Source organism: Vitis vinifera, chromosome 6, assembly GCF_030704535.1.
Source record: "Vitis vinifera cultivar Pinot Noir 40024 chromosome 6, ASM3070453v1".
NCBI lineage: Eukaryota > Viridiplantae > Streptophyta > Magnoliopsida > Vitales > Vitaceae > Vitis > Vitis vinifera.
In genome coordinates, this window is record NC_081810.1 from 20,636,028 (window position 1) to 20,648,718 (window position 12,691).

The 12,691-nt window shown below is 31.4% G+C and overlaps 1 protein-coding gene across 1 annotated transcript; it reads left to right on the plus strand.

The window, feature by feature from the left end:
* Positions 1-4,324: 4,324 nt before the first annotated feature.
* LOC100253324 (ruBisCO large subunit-binding protein subunit alpha) lies at positions 4,325-8,335 on the plus strand. Its single transcript, XM_002277321.4, has 8 exons — positions 4,325-4,561; positions 4,999-5,182; positions 5,538-5,659; positions 5,804-6,011; positions 6,120-6,265; positions 6,359-6,665; positions 7,131-7,582; positions 7,813-8,335. The coding sequence occupies exons 1-8, from the start codon at positions 4,508-4,510 to the stop codon at positions 8,098-8,100; spliced, it is 1,761 nt and encodes a 586-aa protein (XP_002277357.2). The 5' UTR covers positions 4,325-4,507; the 3' UTR covers positions 8,101-8,335.
* The last annotated feature ends 4,356 nt before the right edge of the window (positions 8,336-12,691 follow it).

The following is a 12,691-nucleotide window of genomic DNA, read 5'->3' on the forward strand; positions in this document are numbered from 1 at the left end:
TAGAAATATTTTTCAAAAAGTTAGAAATAATTTTAGCATATTTGTATATATAAATTTAATAAAACTATATTTTTTAGGAACAACTCAAGAAGACATAAAGGAACTCACAATATATCTCCATCAATTAGAACAATTGAAATTATGTAACCTTTCGTATATAAAAGAATATGAACAAAAATTTAGAAAATATGCAATCCTTGTTAGAGTAGATAGAACCCCTGAATATTTAAATAAATATATATTAAAAATACAAGGACCTATAGGACTTAGATTATGGAATAAATTTTCAACATTTGAATATAAAAACTCTCCTTATATAGGTGCTAGAATAGAATTTGTAAAAAATTGGTTAGAAAGAGAATGTGTAAGTATAGGAGAAAGAAGTCAAATAAAGAAACAAGATATAAATCAACTTTGTAGAAAATTACATATAGGAGAAAATCTAGATATAGGATGTAGAGAATATAAGTTCAAAAAACCTAAGAACTACAATAAATTTTTAAGAAAGTCAAAAACCTTTTCTAAAAAACGACCTTATCAAACAAGATAAAAAAACCTGAAAAGTTTTGGATAAAAAGAAAAAGAACTAAGAAAATAAAAAGACAGTGTAAATGTTATTTGTATGGTTAAGAAGGTCATATAAGACCTGAATGTCCTGAACTTAAAAAACCATGAAATGAACGAAGTATAAAAACCCAAGCAAAAATCAACCTAATAAATGAGTATCAGGTAGATAGTGAAGAAGAAGAACTCATTAGTGAATTAGATTTTAAAAGTGAAAATTCAAGTGTATATAGTATAGATGATAGTGAAACTAAAAGAGAAAAAAATTGTATGATTATTGAAAAAAAAAATCAACCTAAGAAAACTTCTTGAAATTTAGAAAAACTTGTACAACCTTTAGAAAGTAAAATAAATCCTTATAATTTGTGGAAAGATTTACAAATAATAATTAATGAAAAATCTCAAAAGAAGAGAAAGACAATTCAAACTCTAAAGAAATTTTTTTTAAAAAAAAAAAACAATAAGTCATGTAAAAACAACTATACAAACAATAGGACAAGTAAATACGGCAAATAAAGTTAAATCTATCATTTTCCCAACAACAATTAAATTAAAAACCATAGAATCAAATGTAAATGCAATGTTAGATACTAGAGTCAGTAAAAACCTTTTATTTGAAACTTTAGTATCTCAGGAAGACCAATAAACACTATTCAACCAATAGAATTAGTCCAATATAATCAACAAAAACTAATATTAACCAAGTATATTTCAAATGTACCAATCATAATTAACAACATAACCTTAGTGTTACCTCAAACTTATCTTGTAGCTACTATAAGTTATATCCTTTCATTTTAGGTTTAAATTTTTTACATTCTTTACAAGGAGAGATAACAATACAAAATAACCAAGTTAGTTTTCATCCTAAAACCAATACAAAATTATGATATGAATCGGTCATTTCCATATAAACCTAGTTTTTGTTGGGAAAATGATAGATTTAACTTTATTTGTTGTATTTACTTGTTCTATTGTTTGTTTAGTTGTTTTTACAGGACTTATTGGTTCTTTTATTTCTTTAGAGTTTGAATTGCCTTCCTCTTCTTCCGAGATTTTTCATTTAATTATTATTTATAAATTTTTCCACAATATAAGGATTTATTTTACTTTCTAAAGGTAGTACACGTTTTTCTAAATTTAAAGAAGTTTTCTTAGGTTGATTTTCCTTTTTTTCATTATTCATACAAATTTCTTCTCTTTCGGTTTCACTATCATCTATACTATATACACTTGAATTTTCACTTTCAAAATCTAATTCACTAATGAGTTCTTCTTCTTCACTATCTACCTGATACTCATTTATTAGGTTGATTTTTGCTTGGGTTTTTCTACTTCGTTCATTTTTTGGTTTTTTAAGTTTAGGATATTCAGGTCTTATATGACCTTCCTGACCATACAAATAACATTTACACTACCTTTTTATTTCCTTAGTTCTTTTTCTTTTTATCCAAAACTTTCTAGGTTTTTTATATCTTGTTTGATAAGATCGTTTTTTAAAAAAGATTTTTGACTTTCTTCTTAAAAATTTATTGTAGTTCTTAGGTTTTTTTGAACTTATATTCTCTACATCCTATGTCTAGTTTTTCTCCTATATGTGATTTTCTACAAAGTTGTTAATTTACATTTTGTTTCTTTATTTGGCTTCTTTATCCTATACTTACAAATTCTCTTTCTAACCATTTTTTTACAAATTCTATTCTTGCACTTATATTAGGAGAGTTTTTATATTCGGATGTTGATTCATTCCATATTCTAAGTCCTACATGTCATTGTATTTTTAATATATATATTTATTTAAATATTCAGGGGTCCTATCTACTCTAGCAAGGATTGCATATTTCCTAAATTTTTGTTCATATTTTTTTATATACGAAAGGTTATATAATTTCATTTGTTCTAACTTATGGAGATATATAGCAGGTTTCTTTATATCTTCTTGAGTTGTTCCTAAAAAATATAGTTTTATTAAATTTATGAATACAAATATGCTAAAATTATTTCTAACTTCTTGAAAATAACTATTGTTTTCTTGTTTCATGTTTCTAAAGAATTGTAATACGATTCCTCCAAGGGTGCTTTTACAAAATTCATAAATTTCTTGTTGATTTTCAAATGATACTACTACACCAACCGGATTTAAGGATTGTTCCCAATTTTCTATGGTTTTCTTATGGTCTTATGTATTATCTATGTCTAATATTGTTCCATATTCATATATTGGTTGTAAAGAACTAGAAGGTTCTATTTTGGTTTTCCATTGAGGTTTTTTTGGCTTACTGTACGACTTGCTATACCTTACTATTTCAATTTTTACATTTACAAATTCCTTTTCTACATTTATTGTATTTACTGACTCATTTGAAATTGTTTCTAGGTTTTCTTTAGCTTTTAGTTGAATAATAAATTGATTTATTGTTTTTATATCTGTAAGTTTTTTTATCAAATTTGTTTTATATAGTTGTTCAATTATTTGTTTGTCTTTATAGTTTTTACACATTATATCAACAAAGTTTTCTTGATCCACCTGTTCTTCTAGTAACATTGGGTTATTAAATTCTTCTAACATTATATTAACTAGTTCTGAATTTTTGTATAGGTTTTCTACTGTTTCGATGTTTAATAAAATATCTTATTGTATAACATTTATAGATTTTATCTCACTATCTGACTCTACCTCTACATTTACAATTTTATAGTTTCCAAAAGTTATACTTGCACTTCTATCTTGATTTTCATATAAACTACTAGATGTTGAATATTTTATTACTGGTTTATTTATTTAGGGTAATTTTCATTCCCATCCTAACAAATAGTCTATCTTTACAGGTTTTGCTTCTATCATATTTACAGACTTATTTCCAAAGGTTTTTACTCTATCATCAAATTCCATCATACATTTCAAACTTAGAGCATTAGTGGTTTTTCCTATAAATCCTATAATTATGTTAAGGTTCTTACTTCTTAATTCCATATCATAACCTTTAGTATTTACAATTATTTTTATTTTTTTTGTGAATTCCTCTAGATCTATACAAATTTGAGGTATACAACCAAGAACTACATAATTTTGGTTCATATTAACTTTTGTCTTAGCTAAAAGAGCTCATCTTAGTGTATTATTTCTAGTATTTAAAAGGTTAATATTTGTAAGTGCTCCAATTTTTTTACGATGGAGTTTTATTATTCCTATTAGAATTATTCTTAAATGCATATATTTATTGATTTTAACTTTTAATAGTTTATGTTTTGTTTTTTAAGAGACTAGGTCTAAATATACAATATTTCCTATTGAACTTATAATATGTTGATTTAAAAATCTAGTTATTTTAGAATTTTGAACTAATTGTTTTTTGTAAGGTATTACTTCCTTTTCTACCCTTTTTAATTTTTCTTCGACAAATTCTTTTACATTATCTTTAGGATTTATAGCTTCTACTATTTACATGGTTTTATTGCTAAACTTTTTTGTTCAAAATGATTTATTTTTCGTTCTGTTCTAATTACTAATTTTTCTTCTAAATTAAAGTTTTCAAATTATTTTAAAAGGTTATTTAATTTTTGGTTTTTTTTTTGGAAATCCTATCTTTCTTTGGTCTAAAAGTTTATCTACTTTTTGGTTAACATGTTTCTTTCAAATTTTGTTGTTGTAACTTTATTTGTTCTATTTCTTTTCTAAATATATATATATATTTATTATGTATTTTTATTTATATTAAATTTATTTAAAAAATAAATAAAAATATGTAGACCGGCCCCAAGGGCGAGTCCATAGAGCCTCAACGGCTCTAGAAGCGTCGGAAGCTTCTGGAAGCTCCCACACCCCCTTATTACAACAATGAAGCCCTAGTTCTCCCAAATACTAAACACTATACTCTGTTCGCCTCCTCGGTCCTTATCCACAAACCACCACCCAAAAACCCTTTCACCACCGAAAGGCCTAATGGCTTCCGCCAATGCTATCTCCACAGCGTCAATTATCCGCTCTCCCAAACAGGTATGTACCCAACTGACTGTTTCTGGGTTTCGGATTTTCTGTTGGGTTGCTCTGGAAACGGCTGGGAAATAAGATAAAATCATTTCTTGAGTCATTTGTTCTCCGTTGTTGAAGATGTATATTTCTCCAATAGTTTTGTGAGTTGTGTTATCCGTTTTGGAAGGTTTGGGCATTTTTGCTTTGTAATTTCTCTGTATTGTCAAAAACTTATCAAAAAAAAATTCTGTATTGCCAAAAGGGTTCTATAGCTCAACCGAATTCTAGATGCTCGGGAAAATTAGGGGATTCTCTGGAAGAAATACGGGTAGCATACACAAAATTTGTGCAGGGTCTTTGAATTGTTGTTATTCCCAAAATATTCGTTTCTTCATTGGGTTTAATCTCAAAATTATCAGATGATTGATAGTATTCTCATTATTGCTATTATATTGACGCAGGAGAGCTTCAGAAGGAGGGTGAACCAACAACAAGGGCCGAAATTTAATTACAGGCCATCAAACAATCGGTTTGTGGTTCGTGCCTCCGCTAAGGAAATTGCATTTGACCAAAGTTCAAGGGCGGCGCTTCAGGCTGGCATTGATAAGCTTGCAGATGCCGTGGGGCTTACTCTTGGTCCTAGAGGTTTCTTTTCTTCTCTCTTCACAAATCAACGGCATGTATATTGTTGTACTTTGCCTTCTATTTTGATGTTTGAAATAGATTTGCGAATTTATGGTGTGGTTAGGTGCTATATGATTGGAAACCTGATTGTTGCAAATGGGATGTCTTTGTAAATAGTAAATTTTTCTTTTGTGATTTGCGTTTCTGGGTTTCTTTTCTTGAGGTATTATATTGCGAGGATGGCTTGATCATTGTTGTCATGGAATTTAGGCTAGGAAATGTCCCTATGCTTGTAGCCTGGCTTAGGGATGATTGGGAAGAGGTGATAGGGATGAATGCTTGAATTAACTGATAAAACTTATTTTGCATTTTGAAGGAAGGAATGTTGTCCTGGATGAATTCGGGAGCCCCAAGGTGGTGAATGATGGGGTAACAATTGCCCGAGCTATTGAGCTAGCTGATGCTATGGAAAACGCTGGTGCAGCTCTCATTAGAGAGGTTAGACCTTTCCTTTTTCTCAGTTTTCCCACTCGAAAATAGTGGTTATGTTTTTCTAATCTTCTATAACTTGTTGATGTCAAATTCTGTTACTTTGGAGTTGAGATTTGTTTGTTTATTAATGTGTTTTAACCTTTTATAAAGGTTGCAAGTAAAACCAATGACTCTGCTGGTGATGGCACAACAACTGCCTCTGTTCTTGCCCGAGAAATAATCAAACTGGGCCTGTTGAGTGTTACCTCTGGTGCAAATCCAGTCTCCATAAAGAAGGGAATTGACAAAACAGTACATGAGTTAGTGAAGGAGCTGGAGAAGAAAGCCCGACCTGTTGAAGGCGGTGACGATATCAAAGGTAGTATGCTAGCTATGTGTCTTAGGTCAATTTGCTCCAATATTAAAGGACTCTATTTATTGATTCCCTTCATGGAATCCATAACCTTTTTTTTTTTTTGCATTGCAGCTGTTGCTTCTATATCTGCGGGAAACGATGAGTTCATTGGGTCCATGATCGCAGATGCAATTAATAAGGTTGGGCCTGATGGTGTTTTGTCCATTGAGTCATCATCCTCTTTTGAAACAACTGTTGATGTCGAAGAAGGAATGGAGGTCTGAATGTTCTTCTAATGTGTGACTAGATTTCATTTTTTTTCCTTTCTTCTATACTTTATTTTTGACTGTTGTTGTGACCCTTTGCCACAGATTGACAGAGGATATATCTCCCCACAGTTTGTTACAAACCCTGAGAAACTGATTGCTGAATTTGAGAATGCAAGAGTGTTGGTCACTGATCAGAAGATCACAACGATAAAGGACATAATTCCCCTGCTAGAGAAGACCACTCAGCTGAGATCTCCTCTGCTTATAGTTGCTGAGGATGTCACTGGAGAAGCTTTGGCTACTCTTGTTGTGAACAAGCTCCGGGGAATACTTAATGTTGCTGCCATCAAAGCCCCTGGTTTTGGTGAGAGGAGAAAGGCTCTCCTTCAAGATATTGCTATTATGACAGGTACTGATGTTCTCTGGAACATAATGTGCTTAAAGTGTGATTATTATTTTACTTTGTACGCATGAGCTTCTGCTGTTTCCATATCCTTAAGTGTGCTGTGGTTAGACTATTTACTGTTATTTACCTTGGATCATGGATACTTCATGTGGTCTTTGGATGACATATTATTAAAATGGTCATCTGGCATTTTCTGGTAGAATGAGAAATTTAGTAAAAGAGGTTGTAAAATGCTGAGTTTCTTAGAACAATTTTTTTTTTTGTTTCAAAAAGGTGTTGATACTAGAGGACCTTTTCAATTGAAGCTCATTGATTATAGAGAACCTGCCAAAGTGACTTAATTGTTTCCCTTATTCAAGAAATCTGCATATCATGAGAAGCCACACAATCTTAACTTATCAGACTGATATGAATGCATTTCATTTTGTTTTTACTTGGTGGGCTGATCTTATTCCTTTCAATGTTTAGGAGCTGAGTTTCAGGCCAATGATCTGGGTTTGCTTATTGAGAATACCTCAGTTGAGCAGCTTGGTTTGGCAAGGAAGGTGACCATTACCAAGGACTCAACCACCATCATTGCTGATGCTGCATCAAAGGATGAGATACAGGCTAGGATTGCTCAGATAAAAAAAGAGTTGGCTGAGACAGATTCCGTTTATGATACAGAAAAACTGGCTGAGAGAATTGCCAAATTGTCAGGTGGGGTTGCTGTTATAAAGGTGGGGGCTGCAACAGAAACAGAGCTTGAGGACCGTAAGCTTCGTATTGAGGATGCTAAGAATGCAACTTTTGCTGCCATAGAGGAAGGGATAGTGCCTGGTGGTGGTGCTGCATTCGTTCACCTGTCAACTTATGTCCCTGCAATTAAGGACAAGCTCGAAGATGCAGATGAACGTCTTGGTGCTGACATTGTGCAGAAGGTAACAATTGTAAAATCTTTGTTCCTATCAGGCATTTTAGGAAGGGCATGCTCTAGCTAGCAGCATTAAACTGAACTTAAATTAGCTTGTCCAACAATTCAATCTGTTGAAATATGGACTTTGATGGTAGTAAATCATTTTCATGACACCAAACAAGGACTTTAGTAATTGACCATGTCTTGTTCTGCTTGTTTTTGGGAGATGGAGCTGAACCAATCTGTTCCATGCAGGCACTGGTGGCACCAGCATCATTGATAGCCCACAATGCTGGAGTTGAAGGAGAGGTGGTTGTAGAGAAGATAAAGGCTTGTGAATGGGCAGTCGGGTACAATGCAATGACAGACAAATACGAAAACCTGGTGGAGGCTGGAGTCATTGACCCTGCCAAGGTTGCCAGATGTGCTTTGCAGAACGCAGCATCGGTTGCAGGAATGGTCCTGACCACACAAGCCATTGTTGTGGAAAAGGCCAAGCCAAAGGCACCTGTGGCTGCTCCCCCACAAGGTCTTACCATATGATTGCTAGTATTTCTTAGCCCTAGTTAGGATTTCAGAGATGAGGGTTTTCCAGGGGAGTGAATCTGCGAAAAGAAATGCTGGAAAAAAATCTGCTCTGTTTGAGGCAAATGGGGCCTTTTTTGTACGGATTTAGACATTGATTATCTGTTTTAATATGGTAGTAGCAGGTATAGAACTTTGTTAATAGCTTTTGCATCATAAAATCCACCCTGGTTGTGTCCTTTATTATTGGTCATTTTGGTTTTCTCTTTCATGTGTCTGGCCTGGTAGAGGGTTCAACTTAAACCGAATGGTAGTGAATGCATATGGGCTGGCGGCACTGCATACTGACAAACTAAATTACTGTTAAAGATGGCTTCGGTATTATTTTTCACAGGAGGCACAGAAGGCGGAAAATGTAGCTATGATATTTGATATCATACTTCTTTCATTTTTTTTTTTGAAAACACCTATTTTCCTAGGATTATTTTTTGAAGAATTGAAATTTTTGGTGAGTGATATCTGCCTAACGAAGAACCTGGTGTGGCTTGCTTAACGCAACATGTGGCTCCTCCTTTAATCCTTTCAAGAGTCTCAGATTCTTATTTAATAAGCAACTTACCCAGCCTACTGTCTGGACTTCTACAAGCTATTCATGGACCTCCCAAGAAGATACACATGGAAACGCCCTAATGGCCGCCTATGTCAGCCAAATTTTGTGTATGTTATAGTGAAGGTTCGGTCCTTCAGAGCAAGCACTAAAATATTGGAAATCTTATATATATATATATATATATCAGTCCATGGATTTTATGGAAATATTGGATGAAAATTTGGAAAAAAAATAAAATTGATCAATATTCACATAAAGGTTTAAAAAAACTATAAGAAATTTAAAAAAAATAAAAAATAATAATACATATATTAAAATTGTTTTATTGATAAAAATAATATACATATATAATAATTTGTGACATTTAAAAATAATATAAAATTTTCTAAAACACTTTCAATACTAAAGTGATGATATGTTTCATATACAAGATATAAAAAATTATATATGTATGCATTTTTTGAGTTAAAAAATATTAATATTTTTTTTACAAGTTTATATTTCTCTTGTATCTAATTAATATATAAAATATATAAAGAAGAATCGTTAATAAGATTATTATTATGTTTATGTATTTTAAATTAAATAGAATTTGAAAAATAAAATAATTAAAATTAATTTAACTTAAGATAAAATTTAGGGGGACAAATAATTTCTCTCTCCCTCTCTTTCTCTATATATATATATATTAGAAGCTAAAGTGGCTTCATTAGTCATTGGTTAGCAGCACATTGTGCACAGTGGAGACTGTTAATTATAAGCACTCGTTGAGCATGTAATTCATAAATAAACACTTTATGGATATAATCATGCATGACAGAGATACTATCTCCGAAGAGGACGTTAAGATACCTTCAAATTGAAAGAATTTGAACAAAAGGATGTCTATGGGTAGAACAAGTTTATTTAATTCTAGTACAAGTGTCTTTCTAGTTATTATGAGTAACTCATGTGATGAGCGGAACTTTAATTCAATGTGCTCCTATCATATATTTGATTTAGTATCTACCAACTTATAGATTGTGGGAAGGTTCTTATAGGAAATAATAGGCTATTAAGATAGAAATGATTTGAATTACAATACATGATGGTTTCATAATGGCAATGATTAATGTAATACATGTTTTAGAGTTTAAGAAAAATTTGGTTTCTTTGAGTACACTTGACTCTAATGGATGCGCTTATAAATTGGAGGTGGAGTTACTAGAATTCCAAAAGAGTAAAAAGTTAATGTTTTTATACATTATCAAGTAGCATAATTATAGGTTTGCAATTACAATTACAATTTCAACCTTAAAATTAATATTAGAGACTACTAGATTGTGACATATGCGACTTGGGCATGTAAGTGCAAGAGGAATAACAATTTGAGCAAACAAGATTTGCTTGATGGATAGAAAATGTGAGAGCTGGATTTTGTAAGCATTGTGTGTTTAAGAAATAATGTAAGGTTAAATTCAATTTGATCATTCATAAGACTAGAGGTATTTTGAATTACATTTATTTATATTTTTGTGGCTCTCCTTGAGTTATATCAAAGATAATGGAAGATATGCATCGACTTTTATAGATGATTACTTTGGAAAGTTTTGAGTATATATCTTGAAGAATAAGAATGATGATTTTGAGAAGTTCAAATAATGAAAAATCATGATTAAGAAGCAGAAAAGAAAATAGATTAAGCACTTGAGAACTGACAATGAAAATGGACAAAAATAAAGAGAATTCTATTGAAAATTGTTTAATAAATTCCACATGAATGAAGGTATTGCACGATATTGTATAGTTCTGCATACTCTGAAGTAAAATGGTATGACAAAATAAACGAGTATAACTCTTTTATATAAACATGATGTATGATTTCAAATATAGGGTTGTTGAAGAAATTTTGGGCTTAAGTAGTTAAATCAATTTTGTCATTTTATGAATAGATTTCCTTCAATATCTATTCATTGTAGGACTCATCAAAAGGTATGGTTTAGTTTTTTTGTTAATTATACAAATTTAAGAATTTTTTGTTGTCTTGCTTATGCTTATATAAATGAAGGCATGCAAGATGGAATCAAATGTTAGAAAGAACATTTGTAGGGTATATAGATGGTCTAAAAACTAAAAAGGTATAAGTTGTGGTATCTATATTCAAAATCCTTTGAATTTGTTATTAACACTTAAAGCTTTAAGAATAATAAAAAGGAAACCTTTTGTAAAACCAAATGAGAAAGAGATGTAACATCATAATAATAAAGAAAATACACCACTAAGTAACAATACGACTTGGATAAGGAATAAAGAAAACCACCACATGCTAGTAATGATTTTATTGTTTATGCACTTAGAGTGACTACACAAGTAATTTAAAAGATCACTTAAGTAGAGAGCACAATAAATACGAACATTAAGTTTATTTCTGCATTTAAATTTAAGGATTATCTTAACTTAATTGATGACTTTAATCCCCAGAGACCCTTTATAGATGTGGGAGCAATGTGATAGAGAAGACTTTCTAATTTGTTTGAAACTTAAGGGATTTAAGCCAAGATGAAGGTCATTAAAAATTATTTCAAAAACTTTTTTTTAAGTCGATTTGTAAGTTTTTAACATTTTTCTATAAGAATATATTTTTGGAAGGGACTTTCCTAAGAAATATCCTATCATAAAAATTTGTTATGATAATATATACTATTAATATTCAATTTCTTATATGAAAAAAAAAATTGATTGAAAAGGAGTTAATAAATTTTGATAATTCAAGGTTTTAAAAAATCATTATTTTTTTAATACAAACCTTTAACAATTCTTTCAACCTATATAAAAGTTACTGTTATTATAAATCTTTAAAATAGATGTTTTTTTACATTAAAACATTATGTGTTCTATTTCCCAATGTACAACCACTTCAATATCAAAGTTGCACTAGAAACAATATTTTGAAAAACAAACTTACGCAAAACATTAGCTTTAAAATCTTGGAGAAGTGTTCTATTAAGATGATAGTTTTAAAAATTTTCCTCCTGTTTTATGCAAATAAAATCTTATTAAATACGACGAACAAAAAGGAGATTTATCCCATATACATAGGGAGACATGTAAAAGATACTAACTATGCTATGTACCTTATTCCCGAGGAAGGTGTGGATCCCGCATTTCGGCTCATGCGTTTCCCACTTGATGGCGAGCTCGATTTTTATTTGAAAAATTATGATTTTTATTTATTAAGAAAAATGACTTGGAGTCGCCACTTATTTTTGTTTTATTTTTTGAAGGGTAAACAAAATAAGAAAGAAAACCCTAAGTGTGACTCCTTATTTGGAAAAGACGGTCTGTGAAAAATCGGATCGGGTTCGGGGGTCAGGTTACTTATCGGGAAGGTACGGTAAAGACCGTAGCACCCCTTTAAGTCCCTAAAGACGGGCCTCTACTAATAAAATGAAGTTGACATGGCAATTGATAAGGAAATCAATGAATACCCGGAACTATCATACACATATAAGAATCAAAATATGCATAGAGAATAACCAAAGTGGAAGTGGGTGCGTACCTGGTCAGCAAACGGCAACGCGCTATCACAAAATAGGGTTAGTGCATAGTAATGAACATAAAGTATGTCACTCATATCATCAAATAGAAAGAATCACCAATAGCACGCATGACATTTCATTCAAATTCATTTTATTTTGAAGAAAATTTATTGATGTAAGGCCCTCACCAAAGCCTGTTTATTTTGCATGAATTAATTCTGTGAACTCCATCACTCGGAATTACAGAATTTAAATTCATGCTTATTTTAAAACATTTTAAAAACATGAAAAATTCGAAAGTTGCTCGCCGAAAAGAAAATGGCGGCCCAAATTTGTTGAAAATGGGATCTTGGGAACCCCAAGAAAATGCTCTAAGGATGGAGAAAAAGGTGGAACGTCGGCCGGACAGAATTTCGGATGCTAGATATCCGGAGAAGGTTGAACGTCGACGGACAGGATTCCGGATGTGAGATATCCGGAG